This window comes from Podarcis filfolensis (assembly GCF_964270895.1).
Source record: "Podarcis filfolensis genome assembly, chromosome: 13".
Lineage (NCBI taxonomy): Eukaryota > Metazoa > Chordata > Lepidosauria > Squamata > Lacertidae > Podarcis > Podarcis filfolensis.
In genome coordinates, this window is record NC_139615.1 from 17,758,379 (window position 1) to 17,785,702 (window position 27,324).

At 45.2% G+C, this 27,324-nt stretch overlaps 1 protein-coding gene and 1 long non-coding RNA gene across 3 annotated transcripts in view; one reads left to right on the top strand and one right to left on the bottom strand.

The window, feature by feature from the left end:
• Positions 1 to 20,993, top strand: part of LOC310748381 — a 77,410-nt gene extending 56,417 nt beyond the window's left edge. The window contains exons 3-5 of one of the 2 annotated variants that reach the window (XR_014541308.1): positions 5,290 to 5,323; positions 13,623 to 13,721; positions 20,556 to 20,993. This is a non-coding gene — a long non-coding RNA (uncharacterized lncRNA). The remainder of the gene's footprint in view (positions 1 to 5,289; positions 5,324 to 13,622; positions 13,722 to 20,555) is intronic. The other variant, XR_014541309.1, reaches the window with a different exon arrangement.
• Positions 20,994 to 24,890: 3,897 nt separating this feature from the next.
• CACNG7 (calcium voltage-gated channel auxiliary subunit gamma 7) overlaps positions 24,891 to 27,324 on the bottom strand; it is a 39,920-nt gene continuing 37,486 nt past the window's right edge. Inside the window, exon 7 of the mRNA XM_083584109.1 lies at positions 24,891 to 26,996. Coding sequence (XP_083440235.1) covers positions 26,739 to 26,996 — 258 coding nt within the window. The 3' untranslated portion in view covers positions 24,891 to 26,738. The remainder of the gene's footprint in view (positions 26,997 to 27,324) is intronic.

A 27,324-nucleotide genomic window follows, 5' to 3' on the forward strand; every position in this document is an offset into this window, starting at 1 on the left:
CGCCCGCTGCCTGCCCCTCAGCTGTAGGGCGGCTGAGTGGGAGGAGGCAGGCAGACTCCTCGGAGGCCATGCGGAGCGTCCTACCCCGGCTCACCCTGCCCCGTGCGCGGCTGGCCCCACCCCTGGGCTCAGGGCATGCACGCTGCCCCATGTGCCCAATCGGCTTGCTCCGCCGCTGCAGTGATCCCCATAATCAGGATTTTTCTGTGCCTCGTATAGAATCTTCTGTGAAAGGAAGATGGACTTACAGTCCCTATCACCCTGGCTGCGTAGGCACATGCATGTAAAGCACACGCACACCAAGAATAGTGTGAACTGCAAGTTACCCCTCACAGAGCTATAATTCCCAGCACCCTCAAGAATCCAGTTCCTAGGATTGTATGCAGGTGGGGGCATGTGCTTTAACTGTGTGGTATATTCGCAGCCCATATCTAATTTGGCCCACAGAGAGCAGGTGAAGAGGCAAACTTCCTTCTGGGTGGTTCCATATCTCAGAGTTGGATTTAGGAGAGCGTGATCAGTTCGCCTGCACTTGATGCCAGGCCAAGAGGGGGCCGCAGGGTCCCCTGCGACAGTGACTTACAACAGAAGGCAAGAGGCTGGGGAGGCACTGAATTTTGGCGTTGCACAAGACGTTGCTGAAATTTGAAAACCCAAACTCCGCCACAGGATTTCTAATTGCAAATTGGCGTGTGTGTGTGTCACATGAATAACTGCTTCCCTCATACTGCATATACATCTGTTTGTGGGAAACATGCCCACAGCCACACTGATTTTTATGGGGATATATGCAGATTAGTTTGAGAGATGGTTTAAACATGCAAACTCCTTTTCAGGCTTTAAGCCAAGAAACATAAAGCAACACTAAAAGGGTGCTTCTCTGTCTAGCATGTGCATAATGAAGATCCTTCACCACTGAATACGCAGGACTACCAATTAGAGTCCTTTCTATCAATTGCAGGTTGGCCAATTGCAAGGGAACATAATTATATTTTTCCAGCTATGTTTATGCAGTGCATACCCAAGCCACAATTCGTCAATGGAATAAAACGAAAATATATATAACACATCAGGTGGGACCATTTATTTCTTCACTTGCTGGGTGACTAGACACAAGAGACTGCCTCTGATCATGTGCCGAATTCGCAACCATTGAATTGTCATAGCAAGCCCCTATGAATCAGAAGGGGCAGGGATTGGATTTCAGAGAAGAGGTCTGTGGCTTCTGCAGAAATTTAAGCTTATTTTAACTTTAAGTACTTAGTACATGTCTACACCACAGGTGTGAACTGGTTTCACAGTCATTCCCTTTCTGCAAGCCTGGATCTTACGAGTCTGCGAGATCTCAAACAGAATACTCTGCCCTGTCGCCAAACTAAAATTCCCAGGATCCTTTGGGGGAAGCCATGAATGTTAAGCAGGTATAGAATTGATACAAATTTGAAGCAGACCCGTATCCTTGTTAGTTTTGTATGAAGATTGCTGTTCCACTGTGCCTCATCAACACATTGCACCCTTCGAGACTATTGCTGTTTTCAGGAGGGAATCAGTCAACATACTAACCAATTCAGGTTGCAGCATGAAAGATGACTTGGTGCTCCTGTGAAACAAATCTGCTTCCCCCAAAACCACATTTTTTTGCAATAAAGAAAATGTCTGCACTGGAAAGTGCGGGATAACATTTGCTTGATGCAATAACATCTAAACTCTATGCCGACAAACCAGAATGAGTGCTCAATAAATAGCAAATGTCATCTGACGTCCCCATCAACTTTGTTCAAATAGATCAAGGTGCGTGCTCAATAAACAGATTGTCTGGAAGCGAATATTGTGTGAGGATACACCATGCAGGTTTTAAACAAAACTTGGCTTATTTTCTTAATTCCTTTACAGCAGAGCACCCAGGCTTTCTCTTTCATCTTTCCTTCTTTCTTCAGTTTATTCCCACACCTGCCTCCACACCCTCAATATCCTGGAGGGCCCAGTTAACAAAGTTTAAGGGGATGACTAAAAAGCAGTTATTGGCGAGAACTTGGGCACTGGGTGGTAAGTGATCATCTGGCTCCACCTGTAATGATACAGAAGGTATCGGCAAATTTGCAAATAGGCCACACATTTATGAAGCTGAAGTACTAAACAGATGAGATCTAAGGTCTTGCAAGCCGACTGTACAGAAGTGGCCTAAGGCTACACACCATATATGTAAAGCATATTCTTCTACAAAGAATCCTGGCAGCTATAATTTTCTAAGGGTGCTGGGGATTGTAGCTCTGTGAGGTTCCCAGGATTATTTCGGGGAAATCGTGTACTTTAACTGTATGGAATTCAGAATTTACCAAAAGAGAAGAGTGATCCCAAACATAGAATATGAGGCATCTTGTTTTAGCTTTTGCGCAGATTTAGTAACGTTGCAACCAAACAGAAAAGGGGAAAGCAATATATTCCACCCTTGTATACCTTGCAGTTCTTACTTTGGGTTCTTCCTCAGAAAAGCCCAAATCTCCAGCCTTCCCAACCACTGTGGAGTTTTGCCCAGACCCGTCAAAATTTCACAGTAGCAATGGGAACCCATTTAAATCTGAAATGCCTTGAGCAGTGCTATTTTTTCTGGGGGGGACGCAGGGGTACGCATACCCCTAGACGTTTTGTGAATCTTAAATTTGGCCTCATTGAGGGGCAGTATTTCAATAATAGTAGGAAAATGAGAATACGCCTAAACATTTTTTAAAGAAAAAAAGCACTGGCCTTGTGTATATTTTAACAGCAGACAGAAAAGTGAAGAGAGAGCCTCCCCCAGGATGCATACACATAATACCTTATCAGTATTGTTATATATTTATTTATATCCCAACTTTCCCCCTCAAGGTGGCTTACAGATAAAATAAGAGCAGCTAAAAACATGGGGGGGGGGGAATTAAAAAACCAATTATATTTGCACACCACCCGTATCTCTGAGCAGTGTGAGATTCTAGGGATTCCAAGCGCTTAGCCAGGGTTCGAACTTCTCGGAATGAGGGACAGCAGAGACAGCAGTGTCTTTAGGATATGTTATTTATTTATCCTACTACAGAACTGCAATTCCCAGCACCCACTACAAACTACAGTTCCTAGGGTTCTTTTGTGAGGGTGGGAATGAGTTCTGTATATGATTTGAAGGTATGCTGTGTACACAGTGCCAGACAAATGCTGAGTTTAGCCAACCTAGTTTTTCATTTGAATTACACATTTGCAAGATTTGAGCCCCAAAATACAGTAAGTGTCACTTATCAAATCAGCGCCCAGGTGTGTTTTTCTTTGCTTTGCTGTTTTTGGCCTCCTATAAATACTAATTTTGGCTGGCAGAGACGTAACCTAATATTGGGGTCATCTTGCACCTGGTTTGACAGCCTTATTGATTTGCTGGGTGCTCCTTTCCATTGCAGAGAATCCGGGATTCTTATTCTCCAGATTTCCCACATCTACATCTCTTTATCACACCCTGTCTCTCACCCAGTCCCAAAATATTCCGCCCCCATCCCAGACATTCAGAAGACTGCAGGATACAGTTCCCAAGTGAAGATGGATGATAACAGCACCAGGGAAACAGACTGATTGGGAATGTGAGCTTCAGTGTTCTCTACCCCAGTAGCAGTCGGGTGTACATGGTTAGAAATTAACTACTGTACAGTAGAATAAAAGGGACGCGGGTGGCGCTGTGGGTTAAACCACAGAGCCTAGGACTTGCCGATCGGAAGGTCGGCGGTTCGAATCCCTGCGATGGGGTGAGCTCCCGTTACTCCTCCTGCTCCTGCTCCTGCCAACCTATCAGTTCAAAAGCACATCAAAGTGCAAGCAGATAAATAGGTACCGCTCCGGCGGGAAGATAAACGGCGTTTCCGTGTGCTGCTCTGGTTCGCCAGAAGCGGCTTAGTCATGCTGACCACATGACCCGGAAGTTATACGCCGGCTCTCTCGGCCAATAAAGCGAGATGAGCGCCGCAACCCCAGAGTCAGTCACGACTGGACCTAATGGTCAGGGGTCCCTTTACCTTTACTTACAGTAGAATAAGAATAATAAAAGAGAATAATAAACAGACAGACAAACAAACAACAACAATAATAAACTGGTTACACAATCCTGCGCATGTCTGCTTAGAAGTAAGCCCCATTGAATTCACTGGGACATGGTGTTTCCAGATAACCTGTTTATTGAGCATTGAGCATTCATCCTGATTTGTCTGCAGGGAGACAGAAGATGCTGAATGAATGAGCATTCATTCAGATATTTTTTTGGGGGGGGAATGGAGTTGGATGACGAGTCAAAGCAAAGGTTATCTCACCTTTTCCACTGTATTTCCCGATCACCTTCCTTACTGCAAAAAGCCCGATCTTTGGGGAAGGGGGTTTGTTGCACAAGATCTCGCAATCAGCAATAATCATGCTACCTGGATTTGCCGGTACATGGTTGAATCCCACCTGGAAATAGGGATAAGTCTGGAAGCGCCTTTATTTTCAAGTAAGTGAAACTGGATCCTGGTCTTATATAAGAACATAAAATGGGCCTGCTGAATCAGGCCAGTGGCTCATCTTGTCCAGCATCCTGTACTCACAGCGGCTGAACAGATGGGAAACCTGCAAACTGGACTCAAGCGCAACCGCAACTCTGCCTACTTGTGATTCCTAGCAACTGGTATTCAGAGGCAGCAGGCCTCTGGCAGAGGTGGTGGGACATGGCTGTCGGAGCTTGAAAGCCTCTTTTGCTCTCTGTGCCTTATTCCTTTCCTAAAAATTCTGGAAGCCTTGACTGCCTCCACTAGCCAATATTTTCTGAAAACTACACCAAGCTCGCTACAGCCCTGATGGAGAGAACCCAGGCGTCCTCCTGACTCGAAGGACCTCTCCTGCTGTTTGAGTCTATGGTTCTTTGCTGCACAACTGCTGAATCCTAAGAGTGGTAGCTTATAGCCCCCAAGCCAACAGTGCCTATTCTCTTGCTAGAGTGCCCTTGATGGGTGGGAAGCAATCTATCCTAACAGTATCCATGGATACCATTTATAAAATATTGGTGAGAGCTTTAACTCCACCCCCCTCCACTAGCTGCCTTGAGGCCTAGAGAATAGTGGAGACGCAGATAAGATAGGCAATGCCATCTTCAGTGACCTTGGAGCCAAATTTGTAAAATATGGAGTGTGCTTTACCATGGTAGATAACTGAAACATGGAAAGGCTTCAGGAATGGTCTGCTTAATTTTTCACAGCTATGATAGCTGGCTGGGTAAATAGATCTTTTCTTTTTTCTTTCCTTTTCCAGATTGTGCTGAATATTGATACCTGCACTGTTTCTGGTGAGTTTTTACTTTATAACTAGTGTGTCCAAGATGTTTATTCTTTGCCATCTTTTGTCTCACTTGCCTGATAGCATCTGCTTGACACTATATGACCTGACCGATATGGTCAAACTCATCTGAATTTCCGTGGGTTTTTTTGGGGGGGGGGGGAGTTGCTTTTGTTCAGTTCTTTCAGCTGTCTCATCATGCGACTCATTCAGCCATTTTGTTTGCTAGGTAAGAACTTTGCTTGAGAAAGCTAAAGAAAAATAAAGAAAGAAAAATTTACATCTGGTTTAGAGAGCCTTGGACGCAGGAGGAATTTGATGGGCAGATGGCTCATTTGGGATGAATGAATGAATGAATGAATGAATATGTCTGGGTGTAGGTAGTTAGGTGAATGAATAGATGGAGGAGGGAAAGTGAGGTAGGTCGGCTGGCTGGTGAGGGTTTATGAATGGATGGGGTGTAGGTTTTGGAATGGCTAGATAGACACAGGGAGATGAATGGATATTACTAGGAGAGACACTAGGGGTGCTAATGGAGAGAGGGGTAGAATATTTTAATTCATAGGATGTTATGTTTAAAGATCAACTGGTTAACTAGTAGATGGGTTGGTAGAATATGTTTATGGTGAAAGATGGTTGAGTTAAGAGTTGAACAAGATTGAGAAAGACTTGACCTTGTTAACCTAATAGGAGCCTAAGTAACATCCATCAGTTTTCTGTATCCTTTTTATTGATGGAGGTTTCTCTTGTACCGTCTGCCCAGCCATCATAAATAATAATAATAATAATAATAATAATAATAATAATAATAATAATAGCAGCAGTAGTATGGTAATATATAATCTGCTTTACTTGGGCTGCTTACAATGGCCCCATATCCCCATATAATACAGCGGAATCATAGTAAAGCACAATATCAGACAAATACTGTAACTACAACGGGAATTGAGAAACTGAACTAGGGTTTCAAAACAACCACCCCCAAGACCTCTGATAAGCAAATGCAACGCAGTTCTCCTTATTCAAGGTGATGCTCTAAACGCCTTTCTCAGGCAAAAGGTCTTGCACATGACCCCCCCCCCCGCCCCAGCTCTTCTCTGTTTCTTCCTGCCCAGAGTCAACTGTATCAGCAGGTTCAAAATCTCTAGTCAAAAGCCACTTCCAACTGCCACTTTGAAGACTATGCAAGCTCAGAAATGCTGAGGACTGAGACCCATATTATACAGCTGTTTCTGAATCCAAGGCCCTCTAGACTGGACAATCAAGCACCCAGATAGACTCTAGAAGTACTGGTAGGTAGGTTTCTTTACCTGCTAGTTGCAGCTCCCCTCTCACATAGGACCCTGGTGACTCCCCACCCCCACCCCCGCCATCTTAACCTAATGTAAATCTGTATAACCCTTTCTTTCCAAGAAAACCCAGGAGTTCTGCCTTTCAGCATTGGAGCACTCCCTGTTCTAAGCCACAGGACTTGACTTCCTTTATGCAGGAACCCAGGAGTCCCAGGAAGGAAAGCCAGGAAGGGCTCCCCACTATCAAAACCCCTCTCCTTCTTTTACAGGGACTTTGATGCTTTGCATTTTCAGAGGTTGTCTCTCTCTCCCCCCCCAATATTCTGGTGATTCTTCTAACAAGAAAATCTCTCTTGACAGTGGCAAATGGCCAGATGGGAGATGGATCTGAACCCTGGAAAGCCAAATTGGCATTTTGTTGGGGTGTGCGTAGCCCCCCCTTTTGCAGAATAAGGCCTTAACCTTTGCAGCCAAACTCTTGGAAAGGTGGTCTGCGGTGATGATACCTTTCCCCCCATCTTCTTATTAAAGGCATGGCTGGTTCGAAGCCTCAATGCAAAATGCCGGGAGGAGCTGGCACCTGAGTGGCAGCGCCGTGCACAGTTCAACCTAACACTGACATGGGCATCTCTTCCATTGCTTGATTTCCTCCAAGCCCTCCCTGCTGAATTCCCCATTCATTCAACAGCTGCTCCCAATCGGCAGTTCTTTTCAGTAAGGCCGAAAACCCCCAGCATCGCTGGAAATTTCAACCAGCCTCCCCTCGTCCGCCCCCCCTCCCCAGTATTCTCAAGCCATGCTGCCATTCCCAACATGTGTATGTTTTTTTCCTTGTCTCCCAAAACAGGGGGAAGGGGGAGAGTGTAAGAAAATAAAAGAGGGGGGAAATGCAATGCAAAAACCTGGCTGGTATACAATTCAAACCCACCTTCAATGTCTTATTTCCCCTTCTTCCACATGCAAGCCTGTGTGTGCAAGCAGTAAACGTGGAGGGAAATTCACCAAAAGAAAGAAATCCACAGGAGAGGGACACCAAAGTATGGTGCCAAGGGAAATTTATTCCAGTAGATCTGTTGCATATGTGCTTTAGCAAAGGCAGTCCGGAGGTGGACATCACCTGAAGCGAAGAGGGAAAAGGCAGTGCCTGGGAGGACCAGAAATTCATTCTGGCAACTGGGGAGTTGTGGATTTATTCCTTGGTGCATGAGAGAGAATCATGACACAGTTGTAAAATCCTTCTCTTGTAAATCACAGGCATATTCCACCACCACCACCCCCAGCTCCTGAATGTCTTGCACGTATATCTTTTGCAGAACAAGGGGGGAATATTGATAGAGACAGACAGACAGACAAGGGGGAGAGAGAGAGAGAGAGAGAGAGAGAGAGAGAGAGAGAGAGAGAGAGCTAGCAGGCTTACCTTGCAAAAAAGGGGGGGGGGTCTGTTTTCCAAAGGTGTCACACGCTGGGGGTGGTGAGAGACGGCTTCTCTTTTTGTCCCCCCACCTAGCAGTGGGTTGTTGGTGGCACCAGCCAGAGAAGATTCTGCGAAATGGCGTTTTATATCGAGGGGTATTTTGCTGTATAGGAGAGAGATGCTAGCATGCTGTTATTATGTCATTGGGAGAAACCATTGGACGAAGGAAAAAAAGAAGCAGCAAGCGAAAGAGGCTGGTTAAAGGAACGGAGAGGCATATGGGGTTGGGATGTGTGTATGTAGGGGAGGGGAGGATGGGGGGGCTGTGTGATGCCAGAGCGTTGTTAGGCATTGTGTGTGTGTGTTTCTGCATTGGGCCACCACGCATACCAGAATGGATTGCTTACTGTGTGTTGTGTGGATGGATCACTTGAGCATTGTTGGGAGCTGCAGTGTTTGTGTGTGTGTGATGAGCAAACATTGGGGCTTGGGGTGGTGTCACACAAGTGTTGTTGTGAGCGTTGTTGTTGTTGTTGTGCATATGCATCCTTCTTTTCTGTGCTGCAACCTCTCCCTACACAGTATATTTGGAGCTATAACGTGACAAGACATGATCTTCTTGCTTACATGTTCCTATGTATGTTCTCCAATGGTTATATACCCTAAAGTGTTGCATTTGTAACATTGCATTGTGTGTTGGGGGAGGTATACAAATAAATATTTTTTTGGGGGGGGATATGTCTTTCTGAGTTTTCTTAGACAAGTCTCCATTAGCTGCCATTACATTACAACTGGTCATATTGGATTGTACTGGCTGGGATGCAACATCCAGAATGGGTACATCATTGTTGTATGTTGTGCATCACTTTCATCTGGATAATGCATGATGCGCTGGTTGTGTGCCACTGCATGTTGGTTGCACTTTAGATTATGTCCATTGCCTGTGACTTTCCATCATTTTTTAGTACTGCATCACTGTCATATAGCACTATGCTGTAGTTTGGGTGTATTTGGGTGTTTTGTTGAACTCCCGCTGGTGCTCCTCTTGGACTGACCTCAATATCACATCTGGGTTTGCATTCAGGTCTGCTTGGGGGCTTCCCATAGACATCTCACTGGCCTCTGTGAGAACAGGATGCTGGACCAGATGGCCTGATCCTATAACGTTTGTGACAGCCCTATATTATCCAGCATCTATATAATCTGGTTCAAAGGCCAGAACCTGTAGATGTTCTTTCCTTCATCACAGTCCTGGAAGGTAGGTTAGAATAAGAGGGAATTGCTTGACCAAGGCCATGGAGGGAGTTCCATGACTGAGTGAGGATTTGGACCTGTGTCTCTAACATCAGGCATTCCAAACCCAAAGCGTCCACTTGTTGTGTGAGTGATTAAATGTGCAGGCATCTTAATTGGTCCTTTGAGAGAAATTGAGTCCTTCCCATACAGTGGTAGCAGGTACCTTTTGGGACTGAGAGCCCAAACAGTAGGTAGAGCTAAATCCAATGACTAGCAGAGCCAACTAACTCTAGTTTTGCACCCATCCTCTTCCCTGCTGAGTTCTACAGGGGCAATTCTGAGAGAAAAGGGGAAGGAACCTGCCAGCCTCTGAACAGGGGGTTGCCTGAGAACAGACTAGGGTTGGTGAGGCAATGTCTCTGTTGCCCTCATGAACCAGTCTCCACTGTCTCCCGTACATATTTCCCTAATGCCTTCACAACCTCCACCCGCCAGCTCCCTGTGTATTCCCTGCCTCAGAACTTCATTTATTTAGCCACCGAGAAGTGGGTGGCTAACCTGTGGCTCACCAGATGTTGCTGGGCTGCCGTTCCAATAATCCAGTGATTATTGGCTATGATGGCTTGAGCTGATGGGAGTATCTGGGGTGAGGAGCACAGGTTAAGCACCCTTGCTCTACACAGTAGCTATTTACTCTGCAATGTAGAGTCACAAACAATCAGCAGTTCCTGCTGTGATTTATGTTTCTGGATTTTTCATCATGCAAGGTATGTGTCTATCTTGGTTGTTTACTGATTCAACAATGTCTAGTCTACCTGCATCAGAACATGAGCTCAAGGTGGCACATTCAGTTTTCCCCTCCTCATTGAACAACAACCCTGCAGGGTAGGTTAGACTGAGAGGCAGTGAATGGCCCAAGGTCACCCAGTGTGGTGTTTTTGCCTGGGTGTAATCTATCATTGAACTCTGATAATGCCTCTTCTTTACCTGGCATGTGACGGCCCTTCCCCAACACCAAAGGTTGCCCAGAAGGGAATGTGGCCCTTGGAGTTAAAAGGGCTCCCCAAGTCTTTTCTAAAGGCATCTAAAGTAGGTGGGGCTTGTTGAAGAAAGTGTTGCATAATTATGGAGGAGCCACTTCTAGGAAGGTCCTGCTATGAGATCTTGCAAAGTGGGCAGGTTTCTTGGTGGAGGGCCTTCTCCAAATTTTTGGTGGGTCTTGGTGGATGGGAAGACTCCCAATGGGTATAGAATGCTCAGGCTGTGGGTTAAAAAATAATAATCATACTTTGAATTGCACCCAGAAATAAAGAAGCAAGCAGTATTGCTGCACTGCAGAATAGTTCCTGGTCATGCACAGAAACCCGGTATGCCTATGGTTTGTACACACTTGCGAGGTCTATTCTGAAGCCCTGTATGGATGTTGTATGGATCACGGGTTCCTGACTTCCACAAGTTGTCTGATAATACCTGATAGAGCAGGGCATCTGGAGGGTGCTCAATCTGTGAAGAGGAGCCCTGACAATTCAGGGATCCTGATGGCATGAAGAGATCATCTTTGCATACAGTTGAACATGAGAGGGCTCTTTCAAACATGTAGAGGTCAAGGAGGAGCATGCGATTCACTCCCCTTCTATGTAGTCACGTAGTATCCAGAGCAGGGTTTGGCAGTCTATTGGATATGCAGGTTTTGCAATGGAACCTGTCACTGCAGTCCTCATTTCATTCCTCCCTGTGTGCATACAGTCTCCCTGGATTTGTCATTTGAAGGCTTCAGGACGGGATGAGATCAAGTGGACAGGAGCGGATGAGCTGTTACATATGTATAAGCACATTCACCTGTGTCCATCTTTCTGTGCTACCATGTAAACTACACTCAAAACATTTGACAGAGGCTGGAATATGCAGTGATTCAGCAGAGTGCCCCAGCCCTTGAATGTGAACTTGTCCTTTCCAGGCTTGGCTTCACCAGCTCCCCTCCTCTGTGTGAGCCCAGGGGTCCCACAGGTGACAGTGGCCCACCCACCCACTGTGCTCACTTCTCCTACACAATCTAGACTGAGCTTTTCACGAGCAAAAGGAAGACAGAGGGCTATAAAGAGGAATGGACTTGTGCAGGAATCAAGGGTAGATTGTATACTTATCTGCCATACCTTGCATTGTTTGGGACTTGCATCTCTGGCTGGGGCTGATGGAAGATGCAGTCCAATGCCATCTGGGGCATCAGTTACCCTTCCATATCAATGTGCATTGTTAGCACGTCCACCATGGTGGTGGAGGGAGTCAGATGGAATCCGCCTAGCAGCAGAATCTGTGTCTGGAGCTTCTCTCAGCACATGACCACCCTGCCTTCCCTGCTTTGGTCATGCTAGATTGTGACAAAGAGACAAAAGCCAGGAACTGGGTGATTAATCAGAGTGACCAATACAAGTCATCATCACAGTGTACTGATTATAGTTGGTTATGTGTGTTGTTCTGTGGTGTTTTGATGTGTACTGTTGCACATAATGCACCCTCACATTGTGCTGTGCACTATGTATTACATTTGTGCAGAGTATATGGTTGTATACCTGTGATAAATGTCATTGCCACGGGTTACTACATCTCCCTTCTCTGTTGTGCTGCAGTGTGTGAGCTATTACACAACACTGCGTTAGTGTAACGCAAAGCAGGTGTGTACTATACGTTTTGTGCTGTTCATTGCAGTAGCACTGCAAATTGTTAATTACTTAGGAATAGTGGTGTGTGGCATTTTTGTGTGTTTTATTGTCATCTATGGATCACTATCATCTATCAGGCTGTGTTGTTCTACATAAATCCATGGGCCTTGGGGGCTATGCATGCCTTATGCTCACTGTTCATGGTGCCTGTTGCATATCCCTGGGCAGTGTGCACATGCAAACTGCATTGTCGTTGTGCGTGACTATCTGCCTGTTGTGTTTGCGTCACCGTGCACTGAAGTTGTGCACAGCCTTGCTGCCACATTGCATAGCACCGGTGTCCCCTCGGCATAACTTAGAACTATCCAGGGTTGCACACAGCGCACACTGCTGCACAGTGTGGATTGCCCCTGTTCTTTTGGCATATGCTGCTGCTGATTGTGAGCTCCAGACACAGCCGGGAAGCTGCTGCCTCCCTTCTCCCCCCTCCCTGCCCCGGTTGCCATGCCAATGCAGAATGCTGTATCTCTCTGTTCAGCAGATGCCAGTGCTCACAACTCCACCTCTCTCCCACCCAGAAGTCTAGGCTTGCAGGAGGAGTGGAAGGGAGGGGGGTGATTCTGAGATTGTTGTGAAGAACTCCCTGTCTTCTCTCCTCCTCGGCTTTATTTGAGTGAGGGTTCAGCCCCACAACCTGTTTTGAATGTCAGAGCTCATCAGTCTGGGAACGGCACATTTCCCTCTCTGACAACGCTGCGTCAAAGCAACAGGGCTTGATGGCAATGTGGATCACAAAACATGTCAATAGAGGACAAGTCAATTCGTTCAGTCAAACCCCTGAATGCACCATCCGTCACCCGTCAGTCTTGTGAAAGTTTGGCATTGTCTGCTGGGATAGCGGCCCTTGTAAGAAATAATAACTCATGACAACAAAAGGGAAATATATGTACTGTACATAGGCACAGACTTGATCCTATTCTATTCTTATGGACTGAGCTCCTCAAATACAAATGATGACTTGCCAGCTTTGATGGGCTCTCTGGGGTTCCACCCTAGTGAGATTATTGGGATGCTAGACTCTGAACAAGATAAAGCTGCTGAATAGGGGAAGCCCAACTAATGCTCAACCAACCGCCAGAGTCATATTGCTTCTCCCTCCAACTTCATGCAAACAAATGAGGATGAATGTCCAGTAAACAGGTTGGAAGCATCAAAAGTATACGTACACTATAGATATGAAGCTCCTCCAGATGGCCTGTTTATTGAGCATCCATCCTAATTTGCTTGCACAAAGCATACCCAATATGTCCTGTCTTCAGTGAGCATTTGTTCTGATTTATTTGTGGGGAGGATAGTCAACAACAGACATTCATTCTGATTTATTTGCACAGAGGTTGCATTTCTTCCGCTCCATCAATCATTAACCCACGCTTTTTAGCGCATTTCTCTGTCACTTTCCTAACTGCAAAATATTTGATTTTTTTAGAAAGTGGATTTGTTGTTCTAAAATCCACTTTATTTGGGCAAACCTAACTTTTTGGTATGCAGCTGAATCCCTCCATCAAGATAGTGACAGTTTGGGGTTGACCATGCAGTGTGATGTTTACTCAGAAGGAGATCCCGCTTTGTTCTATGAGGTTTTCTCTTAGATAAGAGTGCATAGGACTCCACCCTTATCTTGATTTATGTTATTTCCTCTTCCTCTAGAAAAAGCATAAGAAATTCTCGGAATTGTAATTCCATGTGTTGATCTCAGCATCGTCACCAAACTTCAATTCCTGGGTTTCTTGGAAATTAAAAGCCAATGTAAGTTTGTAGCGGAGATAAAACTGTTGTGAGGGTCCTTCTGCAAAATGTGAGCCATGAACCATTTTAATCCTTTTGACCCAATAGTGCCTTCATGATTCTGATCTCTTCCTTTTCTTGCATTTCTTCAACAGCTCTTCCTGTTCCCCAGGCACACTTACACATCCACTGAACCTCCACTTTTCTCGATCTTCTTTGCATCCCTTTAATTTCGCTGCAGAACCTTTCCCAGGCTTCCATACCGGGAGCACTCTCCAACCTATTTCCTCAACTCTGCATCCACTGTATGCTTCCATTTCTCACTGGGCAATTACAGCCATCTATTTACATCCTAGGTCATGACCTCCTGTAAATTTGCATAGCACCAAATAGGAAGGGGGTCAGCTGTAACGTTAGAACATGTTTACCACGGTCTTGCTTCTCCAGCTTCTTGGCTGATTGTAGCTAAGTAGTAAAACACACATACCACCACCACCACCAACAACAACAACAACAACTCAACACCTGACTACAAACAACTGCCTTATTTTGAAATTCATTGTTGGATGTGGCATGCCTCTGAACACCAGCTTCTGGGAATTGCAAGTGGGAATAATGCCCTGTTGCATTTATATCCTGCCTGTGGGCTTTCCACAGGCATCTGGTTGGCCACTGTGCACGCAGGAGGCTGGACTTAGATGGGCCATTGGCCTGATCCAGTAGGGTTCTTCTTATGTCCACCTCCCTGTTGAACTTCTGGCACATATTGAAGACAAACTTTTAAACTGAATTCTGATTTTATGGTTGTAACTCATTTTTAGTCTTATTGCATCGGGTCTCCTGTACACTGCTTAGAGACAACTGTGATTAACCAGTATACAATTTTTTTAAAACAAAAAAGGTATTAACTGCCTTTGCACTATGGCAAGTTTTCCAGTCTTCTGTTCTCTAAATTTCTACATCTATCTGTGTTTTGTTTTTTTCAACGTCCCCATGAAAATTCATCAACTTCTCAGTGTGAATTGTCCTAATGTACATCTTTCTGTATGCAATTTTGCCTGGCATACCCATGTTTTGCAAAGCAATTTCCCCTAACATCATGCATTTCTGTAGGTTGCTTTCACTAATACATGCATTTATAAGCACATTTGTACCCTAGGCCATAGCCTATGTGCACGTTACTTCTATGGAGAGCTGCCTTGCAAAATTCAGAGAAGTGTGGATTTTGATGGGTGGCTTAGTTTTGTTTCACGTATTGTTCAGAAATAGCAAATTAAGTAAGTTTGCCTTTAAGTGGTAACTGAATCTGATTTCTCCTGCATCCCTAACAGTAGCTACCTTGGATCACACATCTTCCACTGGCGGCCTTCCCACAACCCCAGCCTTATCCCTTCTTTGTTCCGTGACTTCCCTTCCACCTGCACCCACTCAGTCTTCCTCCCCACCTCCAATCTCTCAGACAGGAGATTTATTCTTCTCTTCGCCCTCCTCCTCCTCTTCACTTTCTTCCTCTAATTTCCTCCCCCACATCCTGTCGCCCTAATGTCTTCCCCCGTATCTGCTCTCCCACCCTCCCCACTTCTCCGTAGTTAATTCTGCCTAGATTCTATCTCTCCCTCCGGCAAAAAATATTGCTAACTAGACTCATGCTCTTTTTCCCTCAGTTCCTGTTTAATTGATCCCCCCTCCCATCCCAGCAGAGGTTCTCCTTCCTTGCTCCTCTGATCCATTTCCCCCACATTCACTGCCAAAAATCTTCTCCCCTGCAGAAGCCTGGATGCTTTTGATGCAACCATCCCCATCGTTCCCTCCTGCCCCCACTCTTTTTGGTCTCCCAGACTTCTCTCCCCCACCCCGTGTTCCTCCTATTCCTCTTGCCGCATTTTTCCCCTTTTCTGCAGCCCCAGCTTGTTTTTCCTCCTTTCCCTTTTCTCCACGCCCCCCTCTGCATTTGATTTCCTCCTCCTATTAGCAGCAGTCGTTGTTCCCGCAATCTACCCACCTCCTCCTAGCCTTTTCTTTTCATCTCTTTCCCCTTCTCCAGAACTCTCCCCGCCGCCACTGATCCTGTACCCCAAAATCTCACACTCCTCCAAACACATTTGCTTTATTCAGCTGCCTGCACCAGCTGCTCCTGTATTTCCTCCTCCTATTATTTCTCTTCGGCTCTCTTCCCTCATCAAAGTGAATCCTCACTCTCCCTGATCTCTCCCTGCACATTCCACATTCATTGCCTCCTTCCTGATTCCACAATCCCCCTCCATTCCCCCCTCCCGTCTTCTCTATGCGGCACAGTTTCTGCCAGTTCCTCCGTTGCCACGTGTGCATCCAAGGTACCATATTCCCAGCTCATTGCCATGGTGACCATTAACCCATTCCGCACTTGCCAGGAGGAGGAGGGTGCTCTTATCGCTAGGCCTTCCCTTCTTTTCTCAGGTTAGTGTAGCCCATTAGCTCTCTTATATTGACATTGTTGGTTTCTGATGGAGACTGGGGAAATGGAGTCACAGGGAAATGCACCCATAAGGAATGGGGAAAGATCCAGAGTTCTCCTGCCTTCCAGCCTTGTCCTCTGGTCCATCTTCACTCAGGTGCTAGTGAGCTTCATGGCTGAGTGGAGATTTGAACTCTGGTCTCCAGGCTACTCTAACCACTACACTACACTACACTGGCTCCTTGAACCTTCTTGCACTCTACTCCCTGGAGATCATAGAACTGTAGAGATGGAAGGACCACCAGGATCATCTAGTCCAACCCCCTGCAATGCAGGAACCTTTTGCCCAACATGAGGCTTGAACCCACAACCTTGAAATTAGGAGTCTCATGCTTTACCGACCGAGCTATCCCAGCTTGGATCCTGTCGCTCCATCACAATGGCCATCACTTTATTGTTCCATTTTCTCAGAGAGCCAGGGGGTCCTTCCACCTCAGCCCCAAAATGTGCAAAGTGATAATAATAAAGATGATAGTGCCTCTGAGCACACACAGAGTGATCCCCCTCTTACAGCTGGAAAGGAAGCTACGTTTTAATGAATCGAACTACTGGTCCATTTAGCTCAGAAGTGTCTATGCAAAGGGGCAGTGGCTCTCAAGGAATTCAGGCAGTCTCTCCCAGAGTCCCATCCCTGCCTGGTGAGGAATCATTGCAGCTCATAATCTGAGTTTTATAGTAGCCTAATCTATACTCTGATACCTATCAATCCATTTAGATCCTGTCTCACAGGGAACTCTGCTTCTATGGTCATGAAGAGGAGATATTTTTGTTTGAAATAAAGTTTATTGAAGTCTTATTTACATTATATTACAGAGTAAATAATGGATTGTTTTTTTGGCCCAGTCCCACCTCCATAGCAAGGAGGACTGGGGTCGGGACATTTTTATTAACCATAATAATAATAATAATAATCATTAATAACCATTAATAACAATTTTCTTGTAATTAATTATTTTTTTCTTTTTTTAAAAAAAAGGTTCCTTTGTTGGTTAATTAATCCCCTCCCCCTCCCCTTAGGTTCCCCTTCCCCCCCCAACCCCATTCACCCGAAAATTCTAGGATGCAGCCTAAGAAAATAGAATCAGTGCCACCTCTCCAGACCAGCTGCACCAATTCTGCCTCCATGACCACAGGATCCACTTTTCCCACCGTGGCAGGCACTCTCCTCCCCGTGTTTCAAAAGTTGCATTCCATATTTAACCTTAGACGCTTACAGAGAATAAAATACTCAGCTGGTTCCAAGATGTCTCTCTGTGTGTGCAAATTTAAGTCTTGTAAGCACCACCAGAATATTTCCACTTCCTCTGCCCAGGTGTGGCAGAGAGCTTTCACAATAGGGAAAGAAAATGATTTAATTGGCATAAAAACTAATACTTTGCCTTTGAGTGTGCCACACATATCGGTATACGTCTGTTTATTCCAAAACAGCTTCTTCTAGCTTTAATGCTGCTGACAAAATGCCCCTATTCCTATTCTCCTTAGTCTGTGTAAATGTACAAGATGGCTTTTAGCCCTTATATGACTTCTTCCATCCCAAGGGTTGTTTGTATCCATGCACAGGGGGGGAAGGAAGCAAGGCTTAGAGATGTTTTAATGCTTTCAGTACCAAAATTCATCACGACACTATTAAATATGCCACCCCTCACCCCCTCTCCTGTGGGGCTCTTGCAGTTTTAACCACTCCGTGGTGGGTGGAAGTTGAACAGGTGCAGCTTTTCACAGTGATGGCGAAGGCTTCACCTGTTGAATTTTTGTTTGTCCTCATGCACCTGTGAAAGCCACAGGAGAAAGCTCTGCCCTACCCAAAGATGGCAGATTACTTAAAACGGTAAAAGCAAAACGTTTTCCCTCGCTTCTCTCAACTCTTTCTGGTTTCTAGCATGACTGTTTGTTCAACAGAGAGCCCCAAATGCAGGGCTGCCAGATCTATACTCAGAATCCCCTTGTACCTTCAAGGCTTGCATGGGAGAGAAATTCTTACCGGGTGTGGCTTTTTCTACTCTTAAAGGCACAGAAAGCCTCTCAGAGGCAGGCCCACCAACCTTACCTTAAGGGAATTTGCTACATTTTCTCTATGGTTTCCCTTCCTCCCCAAGAACAACCTCAGCTCGCAGGGAGAGGAACACAGATCAACTTGGATTGATGGAGAGGTGTAGAGGGCAAGTCTATCCTTTGATGACTGCAAGGGTTCGCTTGCCTGTGTGAATGAGCCATTCGATACTAGACAAGATTGATACACCTTTCCTATCATCTCAGAGCAATGTTTACCCCCCCCCAATGGATTTGGTACACACATTCAATCAGGGTGGGGTGGGTGGGTGGTTGAGTCACCAGTCAAAAGAACTCAAGTGATGCCGCCTTGAGTAATACTACATAGGTATCAGAAAGGTGACGTATAAATCCTTTATAATAAATAAAGTGTGTGTTGTCTGAATTATGCAAAGGTGATTTTGCAGTGAGGAGCGAACAACTTCACCTTAGGCGATCATCTCAGCCGTCCGTGTGAAATTCATGTGAAGTGGGACAGAGATTACCGAGAAGCTGACAGTTGCCTTAATTTTAGTGGACAAACTCTTGTGTCTTTAAGAGCTTCATGACACTCAAGAAATGCATAGCTGAAGTTTTCCCTGTATTGCTGCATCTCTAGGGACTGGGTCTCCTGCTGGAGCGTTTTGCCTCTTGTACTGCAATGGATGAAGACACAAGTGGTTGCCCATACAGAAAGGAGCAATAGTTGCTGGGGCCATGATTCCTAGTCCACTGGCACTTTCTTGATGTGTGAGAAGTCCACTCACACCCTGCAATACTTCTTTTTTTTAATAAAAAAAACATGCCTTATGTTGTAATCCAATGCAGACATACCTGGGGGTATGCCCTCACTGAACATAGTGAGACTTCCTTCCAGGTAAACGTACATTGGATTGTGCTTCAGTTTTCCTTGCTGTAATGTGATCCTGCGTTCAAACTGCCCATTTATGGATTCTGCATGTTGTCATGGTTCTGCTTTAGACACTTAGTCATGGGTTTGCTTTTCGTGAATCGTCTTGAGATGTATGATTGGTAGCATTAAAAACAACAGCCACCATAACCCTTTAGAAAATTGAGCATCCTGAACGGGGGGATATTTTATCAAATAATACTTTGGGAGGAGGTGTAGGGAACAGCATTCCTCCCCTCCCTACTCCATAAATTCAAGTGTGTTACTTTTAAATAACATGCTTATAACTAGGGCTGCAATGCTCAATCAATCAATCAATCAATCAATCAATCAGGTAAACTCAATTAAAACATTTTGATTGATTAAAAAAAGCTACCCCTGAATAACATCATGTAAAAACAAAGTTTGTATTAGGCTGTATCCAACTAGGTTCTAGTCAGAGTAAACCCACTGAACTTAATGGACCTACGTTAGTAATGCCCATTAATTTCAGCGGTTCATCTCTGAATATGACTAATTGGATGCAGCCCATACCCCCACCCCCGCCTTATATGCACATTTATTCAGATTTGATTTATAGTACAGTTGTGTTAACCAAGTCTTGGGCTGATTAACTTTCTGTGTCCTTTTAAATGTGTTTGTGGGATGGAGGGTTATCAGTCTGTCTTGGTTTTTTTTAAATGTAATTTGTGTTCTCATTTTGTATTTTTATGTTGTGAACCACCCTGCCATCTTCCGATGAAGGGCGGAATAATAATAATAATAATAATAATAATAATAATAATAATAATAATGTTAGAAGTCTGCTCAGAAATAAGTCTAATTGAGTGCAATGGGCTTCAGTTCTAAGCCTACTTACTAGGGAAGTAATTCCAACTGAACTTAGTGGGACTTGCTTTTGAGGAAACATGCATAGGGTTGAGCAGTAAGAAGTTAAGTTGGTGAGTGTTGCATTCATTACATTTGTTTCTGAATTGTAAGAGCAGTGGTGGAAAACTGCAATGGGAAGACCAGGGTAACAACTTGATGGCGACGTCATAGAACCTCTGCACAAATTTTGTGAAAACAAACCAAGAGGATGGTTCAGTATCTGCTTTGTCTGATGGTGACCTGTGTCAGGAAACCTGAGGGCCCATAAGCCAACCGGTGTCTGTTTTGCTCTCCTGTCTACAACCTTGCTGCACCATCGTCTGGCTTGCTCTCATACCTTGAGCATCAACCTGATTTGCAAAAATGAGCAAATAATGCTTTTCGAAACCTGGAGACTTGACACCATCACCTGCTAAAGTCTGTATATCAAACTGCTGTTAAAAGCACTACTACAGTGACCACGTGGAAAGTTGGCAACTTTGCTTGCAGTTGCCCCATGACCTCTATAAATTCCTCACACCCCGTCTCTCTCTCTCTCTGCCTCCCATTTCAGGCTATTATTTATTTATTGCACAGCCCCAGCCCCACGGAGACTAGATGTCCAGTTGCAAAGGGGAAATTGCGGGTCCTATGTCAAGCAGATTTCCAAGGAGGTTTCCATGCCTATCAAATCTATTTGGAAAATGGAAAAAAGAGGAGACTGACACTCTACAACCGTTAGCTGCAAAGCTGTCCTCCTACAAGAAGCCATCATCACTGCACCTATGTTGCTGCTTGGCGATGGCTATTGCTGCTGACCTGACCAAACCTCTGATCCACACACTCTGCTTTTCTCTCTTTATTTGCACTTTGGAATCAGAAGCCATCCTTCATACTCCTTCCTTCCTGCATTCTGAGTTGCCATTTTTGTTAAATCTCTACATTTATGGACCCACCACCTCCCTGATCTGGTATTGCTATGGAAGCTTGGCTCACAACAGTCCAGTTATTTTTTTAAAAAAACCTGAGGCCCTAGTAGGGAGGGACATGAGTAGCAGCAGTCCTGAAAGTTGCACCCATTTGCTTTCTGCTTTCTGAGCAACTGCTTGTATTTCCAGAGCTTCCCTCCCCCTGCAAATAAATAAATAAATACCGGCAAATAAATAAATAAATAAATATCACAACAACAACAACAACAGATGAAACACAGGTTCCCAAACTCAATATAGCTTGACAAGGGCAGCAATGATTGAGTGCATTGGACAACTGGAAATAACGGGGTGGGACTTATTATGGGATTAATGGAAGGTTGAGGAGTGAGTGCCTTCTCTTTCCTCCCCCTAATTTGCAAATTATAGATTTAGGGCTAAGATTGGTACAACCCAACTGCAGACTGGAGGCAGCCAAATGTTGTACCTATCTTCAAAAAGGGGGGGAAAGAAGACACAGGTAACTACTGACCCAGGTAACTTGACATCAGTACCAGGGAAGAAACAGTTGGTCTGTGAGCACTTAGAAAAAGATGCTGTCATTACTAAGACTCAGCATGGGTTTCTCAAAAACAGGTCATGCAAGATGAATCTCATTTCTTTTCTTTTCTTTTTATGGAGTTACAAGCCTGGTAGATCAGGGGAATGCTGTGGATGTAGTTTAGCTTGATTTCAGTAAGGCTTTTGACAAAGTCCCCCATGATATTCTTGCAGAGAAGCTGGTAAAATGTGGGCTGGACAAGGTAAGTATTAGGTGGATTTGTAGCTGGTTTACTAACCAAACCCAAAGTGTGCTTACTAATGGTTCCTGATCATCCTGGAAAAAGTGACAAGTAGAGTGCCAGAGGGTTCTGTCCTGGGCCTATTGTTGTTCAACCTCTTTATAAACGACTTGGGTGGAGGAATTGAGGGGATGCTCATCAAATTTGCAGATGATACCAAACTGAGAGCAGTAGCCAATGCTGCAGAAGACAGAATCGGGATTCAAGGTGACCTTAACAGATTGGAGAACTGGGCCAAAACTAACAAAATGAACTTCAGCAGGGACAAAGCCCAGGTTCTACACTTAGGCAGGAAAAACCAGCTGCACCAATATAAGATGGGGGACACCTGACTTGCCAGTAGTACACGTGAAATGAGCTTGGGGTCTTAGTAGACGACAAGCTTAACATGAGTCAGTAGTATAATACAGCAGCAAAAAAAAGTTACTGCTATTCTAGGCTGCAGCAACAGAACTATGGTGTCCTGATCAAGGGAAGTAATAGTTGTGCTCTGTTCTGACTTGGTCAGAACACACCTGGTGTCCTTCCTTGGAGGTTTTTAAGCAGAAGTATCTGTCATGGATGCTTTAGTTGAGATTCCTGCATAACAACTAGTTGATCTAGATGACCCCCGGGGTTCTCTTCCAAGTCTATGATTCTATGGTTCTATTAGGGTGGCCAGAGAGAGTGAGACCAAGTCCCTTCACCCCAAATAGAGCTCCCTCTACCTCCACAGTGGCCCTGCCACCAAACTGGCATCTGCCAAATGGGAAACAGAAGTGTAGGCTATCTGTCACTACAGTGTTTCCTTAGCTCGATGAGGTCAAGTGGACCAGAAACATGTTATTTGTAAAGCATTAATTTGTAGGATTGCATACAGTGCTGTGATGTATCACTTCCTTCCACAGCCTTCTGGCTTAGAGACGACACCTCATCCCTAACTCTCCTTTGGCACAGAAGCGACTCCCAGAAGTGAAGGGCTACTCACTGAAACAGGGGCCGCTCTCTTGCAGTAGGTGATGATTGTGGACCCCTGAAAGAATAGGTGGGGTGGAGTGCAAATATGGTGATGCTGTAGATAGACCGCTTGATAGATGGCAGGAAAATCAGAAACCAGTGCTGGATTCTGATTTCCTAAGCAATGCATGAAGGTGAACTTAACTGCAGCTGGTGCTGACTCTGCAGTGGGAGGAGGAGGGGACATGCGGAAAAAGAGAATCAGAACTCTCTCTCTCTTTCTCTCTCTTTGTCTAAAGCTGATTCAGCAGTATCTTTCTTCTCATCCCTCTTCATAGCTATGGCACGAGAGCAGTCAAACAAGCATCTGCTCCTTACCCTTCAAAAGTCCTTGCTGCCTTCTCTTCCCTCTGTGTAAGATGGGCCCATGTTGTGATTGCATTTGTAGCATCCAAGGATAATTCATCGTTTTCTCAAGGGAATTCTGACATAGTGGGTGCTAAAACTTGCTTCAGATTGGGAAGACTGGGGGGGGGGGAGAGTGCCACGAGGAAATCCATGCATTGGCATGACAACTCTTCACAGGAAGCCATATTGCAATGTTGCCTGCAAACACAGTGAAACTTTTCCCAGTTGTGCCTCACAGAATGCCGTTCCTTAAACCTTTGAATGCCCCAGGGGAAATGGGGTGGGACTAGCCCAGTCTAACAAGAATGTCATTTCCTGCCCCACCTTTTCCCCTGCAAAGGACAGGAGGGGAAGTCCTCCCCCATCACTCAATTTACTACAGTGTGACAGGAAAAGAGGCTGGTGACAGGCAGAGAGAAAGAGAGGGAGAAAACACGAATTCTTCCTTAGCTCAAGTTAGATCTTTGGTCCATCTAGGTCAGTATACTAGTAGCCTCCAGCTTTTTCAAACTTAGGACCCATCTTTCAACCAAACATGGATTTTGGGAGGCCCAGTTTCTTCTTCTTTTTTACCATATATTTGTATGGCAGTCGTGCCAAAGTTTCAACCCACTTTAGATCAGCTTGTGGTTCTGTAGTGGGTGCCCAACCCACTGCTTGAAGACTGATGCCCTGCATCAACTGGAAACAGGATTTCAGGCAGGAAGACTTCCAGTCCTACCAGGGACTGATACATGGGCGTAGCCAGCATTTTTGGGGGGGGGGGCAGGACTTTTGATGGGGGGCAGGACCAATGTGATTGGTCAGTTAAGTACTTCTATTGTTTAACTTGATGGGGGGCAGCTGCCCCCCTGCCTCCCCTTGGCTACGCCCATAGACTGATACTGCGGTCTTCTGCCTGAAAAGTAGGCTCATTTACCTCACTGAGCAACAGACTTTTCCTGTAGCTGAAGCGAAACTGGGGGGGGGGGGGTAAAGCAGGATTAAATTTTACAGGGAGAGTGAAAATAGTTTGAGCTGAGCAGCCAGAAACACCGCAAGATTTCCCCCTCAAGCCTTCTCTTTCTATTCAATCTTATATCCAGTAATATCCCTTTCTTTCTTTGCCATTTTCCTCTTACAATTTTCCCACCACATTCCTTCCCCCCTTTTTTTATTTCCCTCCCCATTCCCATACTCCTTCCGTTCAGGTTTCCCTCTTCAGCAGCTTCCTCCCCTCCCCCACTCCCACCATTTTTTGTGTGTCCTGTCAGCATCCCTCTTCTACACAAAATTCATGCCAGCCTTTCTTTTTTTCCTGCACCATGTTCCCTCTTTGGTTGAACCACAGAGTATCCATATGCAGGAGCTGGAGTTGCAAAGGCGCAGCGGAGTATTATCGAGAGAGGAACTGGAAAGGAAAGAGACAGTTTCAAAATGAAAGGGTGGGTGGGGAATGCACAATATGTTAAGAGGAATTAAATGAGATGGGCGGGGAAAAGGAAGAAGCAGAGGAAAACTAGAGAATTATGCACACTGAATCCTTAGGAAATGAGTGTGTGTGTTTAGCAATCCAAAAATAATAATTCAGAAAGCCCAAGAAGGTGAAATGTTGTGAAAAGGAAAAAATTAAGAGGGGTACAGAAAGGGAGAAAAACCTCACACACGAATGAGTGAGGAAATGGGGAAAAAACTGTTACGCAAACAAAACAAAAATAAAAGTAAGACGAGAAGAAACTGATGCAGAAAATATAAGAGGTTAAGTCAAAAGAAAGGAAAACCAAGAGTGAGGATATAGGAAAGGAAAGGAAACAGGGGTTCAAATTTTACTCCCTAGTGTGGTAGATGATTGACAGCTGGATAATAAATTCTCTCTCTCCCTCCCTCTCCCTCCCTCCTTCTCTCTCTTTCTCTCTTCCTTTCCCCTTGAGTCTTTAGCCTCATAAACCCCAGGTGGCATCATCATGACTGAAGGGAACATGCTTAAAAAAGAGTCATCTGGAGTTCTTAAGAGTTTCCATTTGCACCACGATGACATGGCCGTGGCCCCTTGCTGATGGACAACTGAATGATGGGGTGGGAATATTTGAGGCATTGTTGGCTGGAAGACACAGTTATTTCCTCACCCCTCCATAATTGTGTTTTAGTTGTCTCATTTGTAGGGGCACCATTTTTTTTTAAAAAAAGGTCTTTTCAGATAATACATTGGGTTCTTCTCTGAAACGCTGACAAAAATAAAGGTGGTGGAAGAGCCAGGAGGTGGAGCCAGGAAGAAAGCAAATGGTACGAGATCTTGGAAGAAAATTTAGATGTCAGACTATTTTCTTCAACAATAAGAACAGAAACGGGAGTGGGGGCGTGCACATTTCCTGACAGGAAAAGGCCTTATTTTAGCCAACCCCAAATGGTGGTGCAGCACTTTGCTGTTGGGTTCCAAGGGGAAGTGCCTGAGAGAATAATGAAACCTACAGGATTGGTGCCCAAGCTGGTCATTTGTGGGCATACAAAAATGATGATTAGTCATTTCCTGTAAGAACCTAGAAGGCAAGAATGAGGCACAGAGGGAGCAGGTTTGTGTGTGCGTGTTGGGGAGGGAGGAGGACATTTAGGGCACAGAAGAACGGCAAGGGAACAGTTTCATGCTATAATTTGGTTGACTGAGATTGAGATATTGGTAGAAATAAACTGAATAGACTATTTCTCTCAGGGCTAGTTGTTTTGAGACAAATAAACATAGCAGTATTTGTAGAGCTATGTCACAAACCGGCAAGATGAAAAGGGGAATGGAAAATATAGCACTACATTTTACCTGGTCATTTTTGGTTGAACCAAGATGGCAGTCTAATGTATTTCCTGTCATCACCTAAGAAGCTGGGATGGAAGGATGGCTGTTGTCAGGTAGATAAGCCTGAATAATTAGGGCCTTTGAAGGATGGAGGTAAAAATGTCAAGGAGATGTCGTTTATACTCAGGAAACTAGAGAATGATGACAATGGTAAAGCAATTACTTCTTGTCAAGCTAGTTTTGTTTCTTCGTTGTTGTTTTGACAGAGGGAGATGTTGGCAATGAGCCCTCTCCTTTCAGGAATTGGATTGATGGGAGAAAATGGCTTCTGGGCATCTTCCTCTCACAAGATCTGAAAAATGCAGATGGTTTTGAACCTGCTTGCTGCCGAAACCTCTTCAGGGAGAAGGTTGAGGGGAACATGCTTCATGAGTTATTTCCCACTAAGGTTTCCAACCACCTGAGTGAAAGGAGAAGTATTCTGAGACAGCAGAACTGAACTGGGAGATATATCTCATCTTTCCGCTGCTCTGTGGAGAATGAACAGGGGGTGTGCATGACTTGAGTTTTGAGGGGTGGGCTTTTCAAATTGGTAGTTTCCCAGGGAAGCAAGGAAATAAGGACAGTTTCCAAGAGGGCGGAAGGGGAGGTGAGGGGGGCACTGGCAATCTCAAAAGTTGGTTGAATAGTTCCCACCAGAGAGAGAGAGAGAGAGAGAGAGAGAGAGAGGACATTTCTAGCAGAGTAGGTGGTAAAGAGTCTTTAGAGAGGGGAAGACAACCCACACTGGTAGAGGAGTCTCCTAGGCAGGTTGGGGTAGAACGATATAGTCTGCAAGCGAAAGCTGGCTTCCTTGTCCAGCTCGTTCTCTGGTGCGTCTAGCAAGGTGAGGTGGATATGTGCATATGTTCAGGGTACTTGATGGCTGGTGGGTAGTTCTGAGTCATCTGGATGGAAACGTCGCTGGAGATGTCGGAGGGGCTACGTCCACGGTGCCACACTTCGGGGTGCAAGAACTGGCCGGAGTAGTCGGAGCAGTCACTCAGGCGTGGCCGGTAGAAGGCTGGGTGAGGGCGGTACATTTCCTCCTCAGCGTAGCGCTTGGTGAAGAGGTAGACAGACATCACCCCTGCGCCCTGCAAAGAGCCGTTACAGAGGGAAATATCAAGAACAAGACATACCCCTTAGATGCAACCATATGGTCTCACAAGTTATGGTGCCAGTATGTTGTGGTGTAGCGGTTACAGTGCTTGGCTAGGTATTGGGAGGCCAGGGTGCAAATCCTCGCAGAGCCCTGAAGCCTGTTGGGTAGACTTGGGGCAACCACAGTCTCTCAGCCTAACCTACCACCACAAGGCTGGGAAGAGGGAGAACCATGCAGGCCCCCTTGACTTCCTTGGATGGAAAGTGGGGCCACAGTGTAATAAACAAATAAATGTGTGTGCATGTGTTATGTCTGTAACT